Source organism: Onychostruthus taczanowskii, unplaced genomic scaffold (genome assembly GCF_017590055.1).
Source record: "Onychostruthus taczanowskii isolate IOZ18803 unplaced genomic scaffold, ASM1759005v1 scaffold119, whole genome shotgun sequence".
Taxonomy (NCBI): domain Eukaryota; kingdom Metazoa; phylum Chordata; class Aves; order Passeriformes; family Passeridae; genus Onychostruthus; species Onychostruthus taczanowskii.
In genome coordinates this window covers 904,459-922,277 of record NW_024498340.1, presented here as the reverse complement: position 1 = coordinate 922,277, position 17,819 = coordinate 904,459, and the positions used below count along the sequence as shown (strand labels likewise).

At 43.5% G+C, this 17,819-nt stretch overlaps 1 protein-coding gene across 2 annotated transcripts in view; it reads right to left on the bottom strand.

Annotated features, from left to right (window-relative positions):
- Positions 1-434: 434 nt before the first annotated feature.
- The window catches only part of RNF152 (ring finger protein 152), a 42,639-nt gene continuing 25,254 nt past the window's right edge, over positions 435-17,819 (bottom strand). For both annotated transcript variants that reach the window (XM_041427787.1, XM_041427788.1), the window contains exon 2: positions 435-5,034. In XM_041427787.1, the coding sequence (XP_041283721.1) occupies positions 4,228-4,839 (612 nt within the window). In that variant the 5' untranslated portion in view covers positions 4,840-5,034 and the 3' untranslated portion in view covers positions 435-4,227. The remainder of the gene's footprint in view (positions 5,035-17,819) is intronic.

The window sequence follows — 17,819 nt, the reverse complement described above, 5'->3', positions numbered from 1 at the left end:
GACCACCCTTATTCCAGAAAATCATGTGCACTATCAAAAAAAGCTGGATGCGCATGGCTCCAGCAATCATGCAGCTGGGAAGGGGAGCTCAAGGCAAGAGGGAATCAGTGTACCAGTCTGCACAATGCAAGCTTAAGGGAAAGCCAGCAATCCCTCATTCCTATAAGCAAAGCATTTACTGAAAATCTTTAATTTTATTAAAACAAAAGAAGTTTTGTGGCTTAGTAGTCATCAGCTGTAGTTCTGTATGCCACACTAATTAAAACATTAATGCCCTTTCACTATTTACCACAACCCACACTTTACACATTGCCTTTAAACACCGAGTGATGAATTTCAGCCACTCTCTCATAAAATACGGAGCAATTCTGCCAAATTCCCTTCCACACTCTTCATTTGATGGCAAAATAACAGAGGAACCATAATTCACTTGCTATCATTCTTTTCCTGCTAATGTTTTATTCAGAATGAGTTTCGTTAGTAAAGATGAAACTTTGGACTCGTGACTGCTTCATGTTTACAAAACATACAGGCTCCTTTACATTGTGGTTAAGCATGAACAATCACTGAACACACTATTTCCTAAAAAAATCCTGCATACCAAAATTGCATATTTTGAATTTTTAAAATTCACTAAACAAAATTTCACAGAGTGAACCCTAAAGTCTGTTTGCCAGCAAAGCACAAGCCAACAATGGAAGTTGGGACCATCCAGGAAAAAAACTGAAACTGGACCCCAACACACACACCTTTCCTATTAAACAAGCAAATAAATACACATTCATACAGAGTAATGTGCTCTAAAAATGCAGGTGCTTGAATAATTACCCACACATTTTAGCATAAGTTTTGGTTTCTCAAACAGTACTGAGTCACAGTAAGCTTCTGTCTTTATTTTTGGTGGAACTGGGCAGTGACTTCTTACTGGACACCAGAGAACAAAAGCTAACCTGGAACCTGATGATTTTGGCACAAGTCCAAATGTGTTTCTCCACAAAGGAAAGATTACAAAGACAAGCTGGTTTTTTTAAAATAATAATAAAAAAATTAGCAGTATCACTTTTTAATGCCAGGTATTGAACCAAAGAATGGGACAGACTGCACTGCATTTTTAAAGTAGTATGACTACTGACATACTTGAGAAACATTTTAACACTGTACATTACAACAAACTATTTAGTTCATTTCTACACAAGTCAGCAAAAAACCTAGGTGATCTAACATATATGACAGCTGCAAATTTAAAATTCTAGTCACAGTCCAAAGCCAGAACAAAAACTTTTCCAGAACTCCTATTTATAAAAAGGAATGAACATACATACCATGCGCATACACGCAGGCAAAAATCTTGAGGTTTTACTTATTGCTCTTACACAAGGCTGTGAGCAGGCAAATGTCTGGATCAGAAATTAGGTCAAACATGCATTTCAGCAGGCACAAAAGTACAGGAAATTCATATTAACAAAACAATGTACTGTGTTACATAGTACAGGATGGTATTCTGCTAATATAACACTTAACGTCATTAATTCCGGATAAACTCCAGGTCTGCCTGTTGTATAATGTGTTATGCAGTGTGGTTTTTTAACCTAATTTCTGATTCCTCTTTTATTCTGCACTCTCCATATGGAGATGAAGAGGGCCCTTTCTTTGCAATGTCAGAGAATCCTCGGCCTCAAGAGCTTCAGTCGGGCAGGTATGGCTGGAAGGAGGTAACGCTACCACCACTGTGTCGCCAGGACCTGCTCCTTGACTGCCTTGTGGTCTTGTGCATTCACTGATAACTCAGATAAACAAATGCAGAAGCTGGCGCAAAATGCACCAGCACTGCTCTCAGAGCATCTTTCACCTATGCCATAAGCTTCTGGTACACCCAGCAATTGCTACAGGATAAGGCAGTAGAGGGTCAAGTCCTGCGTCTGGTCAGTTCCCCAAGAGTCTTGTAAAAGGCAGGATTTTTTGTGAACTGGCTTTCCTTTCCACAATAAGCAGCGTAGCATGGATGTCAGTAGAAATCTGGCTAGCTACTGGCAACAAGGGACAAGCACATTCACAAGACACGTTTGGGAATACCTGGTGTTCCCTACTGCAACCACATGAAACATGCTGCAGACTACCGAGAGGTGTCCATGTAATTACAAAACTTGCAAGCCAGACTCAAGGCATACTGCACATGGGCCTTGAACAAAAAAGGCATTGAGTGTTTTATCTGAAGATTTTTTTTTTTCCTGTGCTATGCATATATATGACAGTAGATAAAAATCAGCACAATGGTTCCTCTCCCTACGTGAGCAAACACACATCATCACAACTAAGCACCCTATATTCCATTCTTCCATTAATGGAAATCAAGGAAGAAAATGGTGGTTTAGAAACAGGGAGGGAAAGAAATCCAGCATGAAGCCAGAGGTATGTTCCTGACAAAAGTGTGAGCTGAGAATGTTTATTGTGAACAAGCAACTGGGTTTCGTGACAAAACCAGAAAACCAAGAATGACTACAGAGCCAACTTGGGCACTGCATGGTCAAAACTATGTAATAATATGGCATTCAGCAACCTCCAAGAATTAGAACAGCAGGCAGACAACAAGAGGACACGGTTCAGGGAGGTTATGCCTTGTACTCACAAAAAGAAGCAGTGCAAATCAACACATTTTTCTGTCTTATTAAAGGTCTGCCACGTGCCCCTTGATCCAATCCCTAAATCTCATCTAAGTTTCAGCAATCAGACTTGCCAAATACCCAAATTCACAGTGGGCTCTATTTTACTTATGAGCAGTACTACTAAAGCTAGTGGGACTGCTTACAGCAAGGTGCTACTGCAGTGAACATTCAGGAATTTGGCTCTTCCCAAGAAGTGAACTGCAAATGACTGGGGTTTCATGACAGTCATAGAAGACTGTCATGAAAGGGAAGAGGGACACTTACTGTGTTTGTTTTTCACATCTGTCCTTATGAAATCATCAACACTACTAAGACTGAAACATGTGAAGAGGCTCTGTTACGCTCACCCAGACATTCTGACACCAGGACAGTCACAGCAGTTTAGGAGGGGTGGCCCACTCAGTAAGAGGTTAGGCTGGCCTGCATTCTCCGAGATACGTCACTGCCTCTTACTAGATGACTGCATACAACAGTCCTTGGTCTCAGTTTCAATGGTGAAGCTTTCTTAGAGCAACACCTCTGTCACAGCACCCATTAGTGCACAGTTGCAACTCCTAGGAAAGATGGAGGCAAAATAGGTCTAAATTCTTCAAAAACAATTAAGTAAACCTAACCTGCAGAAAAAGAAAATTAAGAGCAATATGTTATCACATCCTTGCAGGAGTCCCAGGACTTCACATGACCCATTTCTTCACTAATGGCTATGAAGGCCAGGTCATCAGTAAGTCTTCAGCCAGACTGGAGGTGGAACAGCATGTCCAATGTTTACCATGCAGAGCCATCCTTCCCATAAAGCCAGTTAGGCAGAACTGTTTTGACTGCACTTTTTAGGTACTCTTTCTAGCCCACTTTGAATCCCTTCTTCAAAGCTCCTTCAAATAAAAGACGCTGGAAGTACCACTTCCCTGTAGTTGAGAGAAAATGGGGAAAAACAGAGGCAAAAAACAGACACTGAGGAAGGAAATAATTACTTGTAAAATGCTACCTTTTAAAAACTGTTGTACAGCTCCCTAACTTGGTTTAATTAATGTGCTGTTTAAAACATATAAAATGCTTTACCAGCTACATGATTTCTCTGTTTTAAGAGTCTCCCTCCCTCCCCTCATTAAAAAATAATGCATGTGTGGACTGGTATTGAACAGCTCGTACAGTTGTGCGCCAGTTCTCATTTAATTCTACGTGGAGCAGTTTTGACTTTAATATACTGTGTTTAAAGAAGAGCCCGTACTGTATACATCACAGTATATCCAGCTACATAGAGGTCTTTAATCCCGTAACACAATTAAAAAAGATCACTGTGAAGTCGCAGTCCCTTTGATAAATGGTTGAGGTGACACATGCAGTCCTCCTCAGTGCCACTGCCGCCAGACATGGGATGTGGTTTGCTCCGCAGGCTGCCGACAGGCCTGATGCCACCCCTCCATGGGCCACAGCCAGGCGGGCACCACTGCCCGGGTGCACAGCGTCCTGCAGTCACTGGGGAAAGCTGCACGGAATTGTCTTGTTCAACACCACCACCAACCCGACCCAACCTGACCCGCGGGGGAGCGCAGCCCCCGCCGCCTCAGCCGCAGGAGATCACCGTGAAGCGCTTGGAAATGCACGACATGTTGTGGAGGACGATGCCCAGGAGGAAGACCAGGACGCAGGCCACCAGGATCACAGTGCACACCCCCGACCAGGTGGAGCTTTTCACAGCGCCTCTCCGGTCCGGCTCCTCCGCTCCCGCCTCGGCGGGAAGGCCGCCCTGCAGCGGCTGCTGCTCTGTGGGGATCGTCACCACCGTCAGGGACTTCTGCTGGCTGCCGGGCAGGAGACGGCAGCCAATGTCTCCCGGCAGCAGCGCCCGCTCCTTGGAGAGAGGCAAGGGCAGCATGTAGCACCCATTGCTGGGGAGTTTGATGAAGACGGGAGTGTGCTCCGAGGTGTGGGGGATCGCAATGACGGCGATCACCTCGGGGTCATCGGGCAGCTGTGACACAGAGTACCCAGGAGGCAGCTTGGTGATCCCACGGCACCAGGGGCAGCGCAGGTCCTTCTGGCTGGTCCTCATCTGCTGCAGGCACACGGAGCAGCAGGTGTGCTTGCAGTCCAGCAGCTTGGGCCGCCGCCGGGGACTGTAGTAGTTGAAGCAAATCTGGCACTCCAGCAGAGAGTCCTGGGATAAGGTCTCCATGGCGGCCGGCGCAAGGAAGCACAGCAGGCCTTGTGGTGAGCCTCGCCCTGACACCCCGTAGGCCAAGGGGGAGCAGCCTTCCCACCACTTCTCCTCAGGGCAGCACCCGCCTTCCCAACGCTGCTTTCCTCAGGGCAGCACCAGGCAGCGGCTACGGAGAGCACAGGAAAAACTCCAGCCTGAAACTTTCAGCACCTGAGACAAACAGAAGAACAGGAAAGAACAGGTTATTCACAGGAGCCTGTGGGAACAGAAGAGTCCAGCCAAATGAGAATGAAAACTAGCACTGATTGTTATCTGGTGGGAGAAACAAATTTGTTGTCTTTCACTAGAAAGCATCTTCCCACCACCTTCACCAAACAGCCCAGTGGCAAAACTTCCAGTCAGTCATCAGTACTATCACTAGGTCTCTTATCGGGTTTTTTCCCCCTAATTTTCCCAGCAATCAAACCCCCATCAACCCATCAGTCCACCACTCACAGTTATATTTATGCCCATAACAGAGGTGGCTGTAGAGTTCACTAGCCAGGTCCCACAGCAACAATCTCCTATCATACTTTCAGGACTTTTCAGCCCTTCCTGCACCAAAACAATTGTTCTCATTTAATCCTTTAAATCCCTAAGGATTTTTAGCTATTTGGCTCAACTGCTAAGTCGGCATGAAAGGTGAAGGAAAGAAAAAGTACGTTTAAATGGAAGCATTTCCACAGGCTCCTGAACTTGTGCCCGTGCACGAATGAGCAACCAAGCAACTATACTGCAACACCTACATTTGCACATAATGAAAAGGAATGGTATCATTTTCAGTCAAATTAATGGTTTGCTCAGTTACACAAGCAGCTTGTTGAACACGGCCCTCTTAAACATAAACCTTCTCACTAATGAAAACCTCACCCAAGACAAAAGGTTCTGCTTAGACCCAGGACCTCTGAACACCACAAAGAACAGAAATAGAACAGAATAATAACAGAAAGAAAGATAATGCATTGAATTAAAAGCAAATTATTACTAATCTTGTTCTAAATCCTTATAAAGGGATTCCCTTTACAATTCCAATTTTCCCACTTATTACTTACATCTTTGCCAAGAAGAAGGTATCTGTGTTTACCACACAGTGCGTAGTTCAGCTTTGTTTGATTTTGGTCACTCCAACACAATTAATACGAAGGAGTGACAGTTTTACAACATTTTACACTTCCTTCCTGTGTTTGAAGAAGTACCAGCCTGAACTTGCTTCCAGAGAATAAAGAAAACCCAAAATATCTGCAGGGTGACCTTTGGTCTTTTCTAATTGCAATGTTATTTCCAAACCAGAGTTAACACCCAAAGACCACAGCTTTCAGAGGACTTCTTCCCTTCTATACAATAACTTCTTGCTCTCCTCTCTAGATTATAACAACTAGGTTGCAACATATCAATCAATGGGTGATATCAGAAAAACAAACATTGTAGTTTAAGAAGAGAAGGCAGGCATAGACATGGGATTGGCAACCCAGGACAGCACTCTGGACCTCACTGTCCTGTACCCTGCTTCTGGCAGTTAGAAGTATTTGAATAGGGAAAACAAAATTCACGTCATCTCTTCAGATGCTGATGACTGGTTTCACCGACATTGGCAGAAATGGCCCTGCTTGCAGATTTTGTAACAGCAGTGGATTTTGGCTCACAAGATGCTTCAACAAACACACAGTGATAATCCTGACTCAGGAGGGAGCAGGGGGCAGTTAAGAAGCTCCTGAAACACGTAAAATGGCTGCAGGGGGAACTGGCACACACTGTCCACCAGCACTTTTGGGACACTTTATCTTAATGTGACACGGAGGCCACTGCTGAGCGAGACCCCCACCATCATGAAGCCCATGGGACACCTGCTCCACACCGGTGCCATGCTACACAAAGGTATCAACAGATACTCCGTGTGCTGGGGAGCTGAACACTGCTGCAGAAGGGGCTACAAATCTGTGTGCAGGCCACACTGAGAGAAAGTGGAAGAAAATGAGAAGAGGTTTTATCTTCCTTATTTCCTTATCCATTACTATCTCCATATCCCTATGGTACAGGCACACAGAAAGGAAGACTATCAAGAAAGGAGCTGACATGATAATAGACCAGCATACAGCTGAAAGAGAAAAATGGAAGACAGAAAGAGAGATATCCATGATGCTAGGCAATTTCTGGCTGAAAAAAAATATTAAGAGACAACAGCCAGAATAGAAATTAGTTACAGAAACTCAGAAAAGAATCATTGAAGCCACCAGATCCAGTTTTCAGCCACAAGCAATCCAGCAGATTTGCATTTTGCACAGAAATATCCACACAAAATCTGCAGTTACAGATCATCCATGTCAAAGCTAAGCTCAGACAGTACAAGACACAACTCTTACCTGCTTTATCTGCCAATCTGTCAAAAAAGCCTCAGGTATAACAATACTGCAGTATTATTACAAGAAAAAATCTCAATGCCTAGAAATTCAGAAATTAAGGCTTAGCATAATATCATAGAAGAGACTTAAAGATCATCTGGTTCCAACACCCCTGCTGTGGGCAAGGACACCTCCACCAGACCAGGTTGTCAGAGCTCCATCCAGCCTGGTCTTGAACACTTCCAGGGATGGAGGGCAGCCACAGCTACTCTGTGCAACCTGTTCAGTACCTCACTACCCTCACAGTGAAGACTTTTTTCCTAATATCTAACCTAAACCTACTCTCACGTGACTACTCTGCCCAAGGACAGAGTGGAAGTACTGCTTCTGCAGATGTAAATCAGTGCATCTGCAAGGTCAGGAATGGGCTTGCCACCTACATGACATAAACTGCTCATACTTTCCCAAAACATCTCAAATCATAATCAGAGGTGTGGATCAGCAGTTATGACCAGTAAGCAGAGAGGTTAGTATGATTCTTTCAGAACATAACTAAAGACAGGTTAAAGAGTAGCCACAGCCATCTAACCCCTTGACCTTTGCTGACATTGCCTTGTTCAAAGGTTGGACGTGCAGCTTCACAGGTGCAATGCAACTTTATTTCCAACCATACAACCCTCTTGCACTCTGTCACAGCTCAGTTTCAGGATAAAAGTAAGTCATGCCATCATCTAGAAGAAGAATCTATTTGAAAAAAATTTGCACTACGTACCTAAGAAGGAAAAATCCATGGGAGTTCTCAGTACTCTTCTACCACTTGACTTTAATAACTATGCCAAGAGGAGCAGGTTTCCTCTTGGACAGGAGACCAAGCTCTTTAGTTTATGCTCAATGCACCCTCACAGCAGCTGAAGGTACTCAGCTGCCACAGGTGAACAGCTCATTCAAAGCTCACTAAGACTGAACTCTTCTCTGTGCTTCAAGCACAAAGACACAGCACAAAGAGGCAGCCAGGACTGCACCTGAAGGCACAGCAGACATCAGGTATCAGCCAAAACCATTGGTGTCATTTGCTCTTGTTACACAGTGACACCCAAGGTGGGCAAGGGCACTGCTGACAGAAGAAAACAGAGTGGGGAGAAAAAGCAGAAAACACTGCCACGGATATCCACAGGTCTTCAAAAGACACACATGTGGAATGGGGACTGGGGACTATGACAATGAAACCACACACACAGAAGCAACTGCAGCGACAAGTAGTGACTGCCTGGCACAAACCTGACAGCAACTGTAAGTTCTTCAGGGCTGAGATTATTTGCAACACAAACAGTAACTAACTGGAAATTAAAATCCACAAGATGAAAAACTCATGCGTCAGAAAGGTGCAGCAGGAGCAAAGGCAGCAAGAAGAGACAGGCCATGAAAAGAAGCCTCTCTCCCTGCCCTGTACTCTCTTTCCTTTTTGTTCCATCTGCCCTATATCCACAAGGTTGCCAGTGGCTGGCAAGGAAAGGAATTCACAAGCAGTTACAGAGACCCACAGAGAAACCTGCAAAGCTGATGATCTCTGCAGCAGCCAGGTGGCTGAGAATATAGCACAAAGGTCCTCCTTGCAGATTTGGGCTGCCATCTGCACAAGCCATGAGTTTTTCAAATTGTATGACTCAATACCAATAAAGCTCTGAAGAATAAAGCAAGTAACCTGTTAGTCATGCTATCTGTTCTGCCAGTACCTTACCGAAGACCACAGCAATGACCCAAGTTCTCTCAGTCTGAGTGAGCAGGAGGCCAGGAATGCCAAATCAGCTTCCTACTCCTGAAGAAGCAGAAGGGGCATTTGTTGCTCTTACTATTGACACCTTCCCAACACAATGTGGGGAGGCGCTGCGGGAGGTGAACAGATGAAAGTTGCTGTAGCTGCGACAGTGAGAGGAAGAAAGCACAAGTTTGCTCTGCACAAATGCTAGCTACAAACTGGCCAGGTCACAAAAGACAGCTATTTCTGGAACCCAGTGCAAAGGAAGACACTGAACATCCAAGCCCAGAGCTATACATAAATTCAGAGAACAGAGTAATTAATGGCAAATCCTTGCCTAGCAACATAATATTTTTCCTATGTAAGGATAGTCCCTGTGATATTAAGCAATGGAAACCACAGCCTTGAAGGGGTGATGCCTTCACTGAAGGACTCAGAACTACCCTAAGACATATTTCCTAACTTACTAGGTTCCAAAATTATATTAACTTAAAAACCCCAAAAATATACTTCAGCAATGCCTGTGGAATCCAATACAATTCACAGATGACTAAACATCGTATAACATTTCAAAAGGCTCGCTCTGGGGCATGCTGATGTAGTTAACTGATCACTGAGAGAAAGTCTCAAAAACTATGTACAGACTTACACGTGGATTTAGGCAGTCTACTTGCCATACAGCAAGGTTGTTGCAGAACTTCAGTGAGGCAGTGCATCGACCATACTTCACCTTTACCAAGAAAGGTTCATTATGTAAACTCCCCAAACACATTAACAATTCTTTGGCAGTATTACTGAGTATGTATGATTTATGAAGAAGAAAGAATCATTCATTTCAGGTGCCCTTAGGCTGTAAAGGAGATGGGGTGAGGAGGGAGTGCTGTTCTCAATAGGAGAACTAATTGCAAGAATCATGTGCCCACAGATACGGAAGGAAACGTGTGCTACAGCCACCTCCAAAAAGATAATTGGAAGCATTTCTGTTACAAAAATTCAGCATCGGTGAACATTTTTCACAAATTCACATTTGGACAAAACACACTCAGGCTTACTGCAAATGCTCAAGAAGTACTACCTGATTTCCCCTGAATATCCTTCACTAAATGATCTTATTTGTTTTTAGGCTGTTCTGTAGCACTAATTACCATAGTAACTGGGAAGAGCACAATGAACAATTAATTTATTCATCACAACACTCTTGTTAAGAGACAAGTATTATCATCATTATATTCTTTCATCATCTAAGGAAAGAAGCGCTGAGAGACAAAGCCATTGGTCCAAGGTCATGCAAGCATCACCCAGACTGCCTCAAAGTTCCAGTACAATTTCATCACTGTTCTACTTTTCACCTCACGAGCCACAGGGCAAAGGTGACAGATTCTTTTCTGCAACAAAGCTCAGAAACCTACACATTTTCCCCCACCTCTTTCAGCTGGCAGCATCCCCATGGTATGCCTTTGATTTGGAGGGGGGCTTTCATTAAGTACATCAGCTTTTTCACAGATTATGAAAAACACAAGAGCCTATGCCCCAGAAGCTACCTATCTCCACAGGCATAGTTCATCCACCATGCAGATTACAACTGAGAGACTATATGCATTTTGAGGGACATAAAGTTAACAATAAAACAGCAATGTAAATCCATTCTTCTCTCCAGAGTTATCTGTTCTCCAGGAACCTTCCTGTAAGCCAAGCAGCCTACATCCACCATCCTTTCCATTTCATTACTCACAATTGCACAGAAATATTGCAGAAGAAAAGTATTTTAATTTAGCCAAAGCCTCAGCCAGTGCAAGCTGTCACTGCTCCTTCAGCTTTAGTCCAGCCCTTGCCAAGATGAGCATCTTGGTATACGCAGTCCTGGGTGCATAAAGCCACAAAAAATAAAGCTGAGTGAAACTATGATATGTGAGTCTGTAATATCCCATGAACCAGCACCAGGGGATCCATGCTGATGGCAACAGAACCTGCTGTGGATGATCCCAATGGTACACTTTGGTCAGAACACCAGTTTGTCCTGCCTCTCAGGCAGCTGAGAAATCAGTGTGGATCACAAAAAAGGAGCCTAGTTGCAAGGTATCATTCCACAGCATTTACCTTAGAAATTGTCACCAGCCAGCCCTAGGAAGAGGAGACAGAGGCAGAAAGGTCACGTACAGGAATGTAATGAGATGTAGACATTTCTGGGTTTGGAGCAAAAACAGATCAGGTGAAAACACCAGCCTTTGGTGTTTAGAGAAAACAGAGAAAGACTCACATGCTGCTCCATGTTCCATCTCACATCACCAGCTGCGCTGCTCCCTCTTTTTATCTGCAAACTTTGACACGTCCACATTCCCTACCTCCAAAGACCTTATTTTAGTCAAATATGACCAGGATAAGCTGCACTTTGTTCCAACAGCAAACACTACTAATCACCTGCAATGTGCCAGGTCAGCAAACATTTCATCGTGCTGAGGCAGAACAGTACAGCTGTTCTGTATGATATGCTCATCAGACAGTTTCACATGAGGCACTTTACAAGTGAAACACATTATCTGAAATTAAAACATTCCACAGAAATACGCCCATTTCAGACAGGCAGAGAGTGGACAGCTTTCCTGCCTCTCAGCAGCCCTCTGTGCAGGTGAACCTAGAGACCAGGGGGTGGAAGCATGATCTGCTCCTCACTAGCCCAAACTCTGCAGGTTTTTCACAAGATCAATTGTCAAGCTATGGTTCTCTAAATCTCCTAGTCCCCCTCTATGCTGGCAGAGCACCCCCAGGTGCAGCTCTGCCCTGCTAAAAGGAGGCACTTCTCACCATCCCTGCTGTTCTAAGTTGCCCTTCTCTCCATGAGCAGTGCAGTAACAACCTGACTGTGGTCCTAAGACATCACATCTGAAAGTTTTCCAGCACAGGATATAAAAAGGTTCCTTGCATTTTGCAAATAAACAGAATCTCCAGCATTCAAAGCATCCCAGGGGATGATGCTCATTTCTACAGCCCACTCTGAGCACAATGCTTGCAGGGCCATTAGCACTTGCTCAGTTTTGTTGGCTGCTCTTAATTATGCCTGACTCACTTCTAAACCCCAGGATTACAGAAATGAAAAGCCAGGTTTCTCCACTACCAAGTGAGAGATCCGTTTGCCATTCAAACCAATATCGAGAGCAATGGCAGTGGAAGATGTGGTGTGAAAAGAGTTCTACCTCTCAGCCCTGAATAAAAGCAGCACCAGTAGCTATTTATGACCAGGACATAAGGGGCAAGTGGTTAGATGGTTGGCAAAGACAGATTTAGAAACTGCTTCCCCAACTTAAAATGAAGTCACAAGTTAAGTCACTGAGACCAAAATCCCAGAAAATACAGGAGGAGCTACTGGTGCTAAACTTACAATCAGTAAGAGCTTTCAAATGCAACGTAACATCCTCTTTCTAAGGGATTTTCACTTATGGCAATATGACATACTACTGTGGCATTCAAACTGCTGAGAGAGGCATGAAGAACCTGATCACTTAAATTACAAATTTTACTCTCCCATTAGAGCTTTATGCTTCATCTGCCATTGATAGAATTTGCCAGATACCTAAACAGAAACTTAATTAAAAGATTCTTCCCTCCCTCCCCTGAGGATCTTGTATTAGACTTACAAAATACACCCTCAAAAAAAATTAATTTTAAATAAAGCTCAAATGCAGACTTTTCTCACCGATACAGGTCAGTGGGTGACTGTATCTATTAAGATCTATCTATTCGACTGAGTCTATTAAGACACTAGTCTATAATTAGAGGAGAGAGTGCTACAGCTCTCCAAGGTCATTGAGTGGATTTTGATAAAACTAGGATAAAATCTATCTGCCTATGGGCCCAAACAGTAAGGAAAGGAATCATTCTAGGGGAATCAAAGTAATATGTCCTTTTACACTGAAAGGGACAGAATTAAGGAATTGGAAAATATTTTGTTAAAAGCCCCACAACAATAAGTAAGGAAATTCTCTTCTTTCACACATCATAACTGGTAGAATAAGGTCTGAAAGAGATTAGAAGGGCCCAGGGAGCTTTGTTCCTATTTTTACCTTTCTCCTGCAAACCTTTAAGTGGGCAGCACAAAGGAGTAAAGCCCCCTGTTTATCAATAGAGAATGCAGAACAGCTGTGCCAATGCCAAACTACCACTTCCAGGAGTTCATCTTCACAAGAGAGGGGAAGGTAGCCAACTAATATGCCTCCTCAAGGTCAACAGCTCTGTCATTTCATAATACAGACAAATCATGATCTTCATGAAGTTTTGGCCTCTGATAAGCGCTACAGCTACTCCAGGTCACAGCACCGGTCATTCAGGTTTGCAGATTACACCAAAAGGAACTGGAACTGATCCAAAAGCTCCTTTCTTATTGGAAACTAATCATTCACCCTGTAACATTCTGTCAACTTGTAATATTAACACCACTCTTGCTTCCTGGATTTTGGGAACAGTCCAACTCTCACTGCAAATATGGATCACAAGCAGAGTTAGATCAGGCCTGAACTGCATAATATTGATTACTTCCTATTTCATGATTTATCTCTTTGTCTTTAGACCAGTAAAATCCTCCAAAGAGATGCAGCAGGCTATACCAGATGAATAATTACTTCCAATACTTTTCCAAACCACATGTTTCTACCTGTGACTATACACTCCACAAGTTCCAGTTCAGACAAGTTATCAAGCACATGACCTGATGTTAGCCAGGCAAGTTAATGGGATGACACATGCTCTTGAGGTCAGTAGCACATTTACATACTTAACACATGATCCATCAACACCACCAATACAGAACCCAGTGCCAGAAGCCACAGGCAGATCAAAGTAATTTCCAAGTGCTGACACCTTTGTTTCCCCTACGCCACACTGAAAAGGTATGATCTGAAGAAACACAATGATAACCTTCCCAAAATAGCTGCAACTAAACAAACTGGTTACACACCAACTATCCCAACCAGCTCCACACAGTCACACAAAGCCCCAACACCACCAGGTGAAACTGCAGATCAGTGGTGAGACAACAAACTATCACCAGGAAAGGCTCCCAGCTCTCTCCATGCCCATGGACGTGGGCATTGGCATGCCCATGACAGAAACCAGACTCCCAAGGATGGACTTCTAGAATGAAGCCTAGAACAGGGTGAGCAGATTTGCACCCAGTCTCTCCACCATATGAACCAGAACTGTTTTCAGACAGAAGTAGTCTTGCAGCTGAAAAAAGCAGCGACTCTCTCAAGAGTGATGATCATAACTCAGGTTAGTGCTACCATAACCCTCTCTGGTGGGCTGAGATAAGTTACAGCTCTGGGACACTGAGCTCAGAGCTGCTACCCCTTCTGCTGTGGCAGACACGCTGCAGTGGGGACTGGCAATTGGCTCCTCAAATGCTCAGGCATGGGAAGAGGAAATATTCCTACCCACATTATGTGAAACCTACTGTTGCTTTCCTTCACAGAGATGGTACTGAATTCCAAGAGCCACTCCTGTAGCTGCATGAAGTTTATCAGACCTGCCAAGCTTTGTTATGTTGAATTTCGTTCTTTACAGTGAGTTTGAAAGTTTAGGACAGACATCGCCCATCATACTTCTGCCAGTTAAAATCTGCTTTTGAAACATCCTGGTGTGAAAATACCCTGCATTTGGCAGCAGTTAAACTAACAGTTTACAGCATTTTTGGCGTATGAAGGAGTGCAAATGCTCAGAAAGGACTATGATATGCCACAATAAAGCAAAACAATCAAAGCGAAGCAAACTGCTTCACACCTCTTAACTTTTTGCTTGGTTCTGCAGTCCTTGCAATGTAACAGTACAACAAACTTAGGCAAGGAAACCAGCATAATGCTGCTAATGCTCAAAACATCATCACAATCCTGATAGTCCGTGGCCACAGCGAGTCCCAGGCTCACAGCAGTATGGACAATCAAGTCAATATTCTGTAAAAAAGAAGGCTGCTAGCCCCATTTATCTGAAGAAAAGCCTGAAAACATGAACTTCAGATCCCAGTTAGGTAGGACCTCTAAATTTCAGTCTCTGATTTGCAAACCAGTCTCGTGATTTCTGCATGAGAGTTAGAGCTAACTAAAGAAATAAAGTTTTCAGGTGAACAAATTCATTGGCAGTTTCTGTTCAAATTATGCAATACTTTCTCCTTCAGCAAAAATGGAAATTTCCATTAAGATGTCAGCTCATTTCAACTTCCATTTCAATTTGACTATTTTCTTTCAGAAGAAATTTTTTAAAAGGTAATGTAAAGGGCAAACAAACCTTTTTGTACTGACTCTGGAATAATTTTTCTTCTGATATGGTTGAGCCGGAAGTCTCTCACACTGCACTACCAATGAATGTGGAATGCTTAAGTCTAGTGACTTTTTTTTGCTTTCCTAGTTCAACAAAGGCAAATGAGATAGACTGAAACTGTCAGCTGTAGTTTTATAGAAGTGTGCTTTCAACAATTGTGATTCAGCTTTTTTGGTTCTTGGCTTAAAAATAAAATCACAACATGGGGCATTTTCAACATACAAGTTACATTTCACGATGTAACCAAAAGCTGAAGAGAACTACACGGTCAATAGGATTGCTAGTTTTTACAAGTGTTTCTCACAAAGGATCTGAAGGATCTTACAGCAAAAAGACAGGTGGTTCACAGATTTCTTAAAAAGAAAGGAAGTCACACTCGTCCCAATATTCTCCAGCATACATTCCAAGATCATTAATTACTTTTGAGGCCTTATATCAGAGAAGCCTTACCACATACTTCCAACATGTATTTCACCTTGAATTCAGTGTTCATTTCTGGTCCTCTCACTACAAGAGGAACATTGAGGTGTGTCCAGGGAAGGGCAGCGGAGCTGGTGATGGGTCTGGAGCACAAGTCTGATGAGAAGCATCTGAGGGAGCTGGGGGTGTTAAGCATGGAGAGAAAGAGGCTCAGGGGAGACCTTATCACTCTCCAAAATTGCCTGAAAGGAGGTTGTGGTGAGGTGGAGGTTGGGCTCTTCTCCCAGGTAACAAGTGAGAGACCAAGAGGAAACAGCTCCAGGTTGCACCAGAAGAGGATTAAATTAGATGTTAGAAAAAAATTATTCACTAAAAGGATTGTCAAGTATTGAAACAAGCTGCCCAAGGAAATGGTGGAGTCACTGTGCCTGAAGGTATTTTAACGATGTGGAAATCTGGCACCTGGGGACATGGTTTAGTGGTGAACACGACAGTGCTGAGTTAATGATTGGACTCAGTGGTCTAAAGGCTTCTTCCAACCTAAACAATTGTGTGAGTCTATTCCATGCAACATCACACAGAATAGCTGTTAGGAACCAAAGAGGTGCCTTAGGGACAGATCACTAAAGAAGGGAAAAGGAAAAAGTCTAGAGAGTGTTGATGTGATTATCTCAGACACGGTGTGAATACACACAGCTTTATGCATATCTGCAAGACCTGACCATCTTCCACTCAGTTGAGTTCTTTACCTAATTTCTGTTATAGCATTGTACCTGTGTCTTACAGTGACACACTGAACATTGGCAACACCAATCCACACAACCAAACTGATGCCACAGGCACCAGACTGACAATACCCATTTAGGCTTTGACCCACAGATAAAAATCAGTGTTAAAAAACAGAATCAAAAACTGCCTCTTTTATATTGCCAAAACAAGTTCTTGAGTGGGATGAAAAAAAATTCAGCTCTGGACCAAGATCTGCTTTGTGACACAAACTACAATATCTCTTGCTTTACAGCCAAAAGGTTTTCAGAATTACTTTACTGACATAATTCTTAGTGTTGAGTCAGTGTTTTTCTAACTTTTTTCACTGTCAGGTGTCTTTCAATGGAATGGTTACTGCTTTGGGGGTTTTTTTGCCAACCACAGAAATGATCCAAACATTTTACTAAAGCGAGCCATAAATTTTAAAAAAATGCTTCATATTTTGCCAAATAACAGCATGGATTGAAAAAATAATTTTCTATTTTTTAAACCACTCCTTCACACTGTGCTCTCTATTTTTTAAGCTGTGAAACCTCTGCCAGTTTCTTTCATGCCAAGTTTGCAGAAAACCTGCCAGAGTGTGTTCTTTGCCAATAAACAGGATCCGTAAGTACCATGATGATTAAAAAAATAATGTAAAGATCAATACACATAATTAGTACTGTTATTCCTATTATTAACATTCATGCTTTTTTGCTCTGTGCTTTCATCTTCTGGAGCAGCTGCCTCTAGAAAACAGCACGCAAAGAGAGAGGTGCCAGCAGGTGGCACTCCAGAATACAAACCATTAAGCACCAGGGCTTGCAGGACCAAGGAAGCCAGTTCTGCTTGGCTGTCCCACTATGCCTTTAGCAGCCTTCAGGAGGATTGGTTTAGGCCGACCTTCTCCACCTTCCCTCTCCCAAACAGCAGGGAAAAGTGCTGCCAGTTCCAGCTTTTACCTTGGTGCTGGATGGGATGCAGCAGCACGCTGAGATGCACCTTGTGCAGTCCTTCCTAGAAGCGAGTAAGGGGCACCAGCACACCCAAAGCACTGAGCTCATTACTCGCTCCCTGATCCAGGGGACAGCTCCCAAAGGGCACCTACAGCAGCTTTCCCACCTTGTGCATGCAGAAGTGCCAGCATCTTGCTGCTTCCCACCACTCTCGTACACTCCTCTCAACACAGGACAGAGATGAAGTAATGCTAGTTTTTACTGCTTTAAGACAGCACCACCAACAAAAAACAAACCCCAGCAATCAGGAGACCAGCTCCTCTGTGTTTATTTTTAGCTGTGCCCTACACACAGAGAACAGCTACAGCGCTCACCTGCATGGCTTGGAAGTGTCACTACAGATGGTGCCCCAAGGCACCAGGGTGAAAACACCCA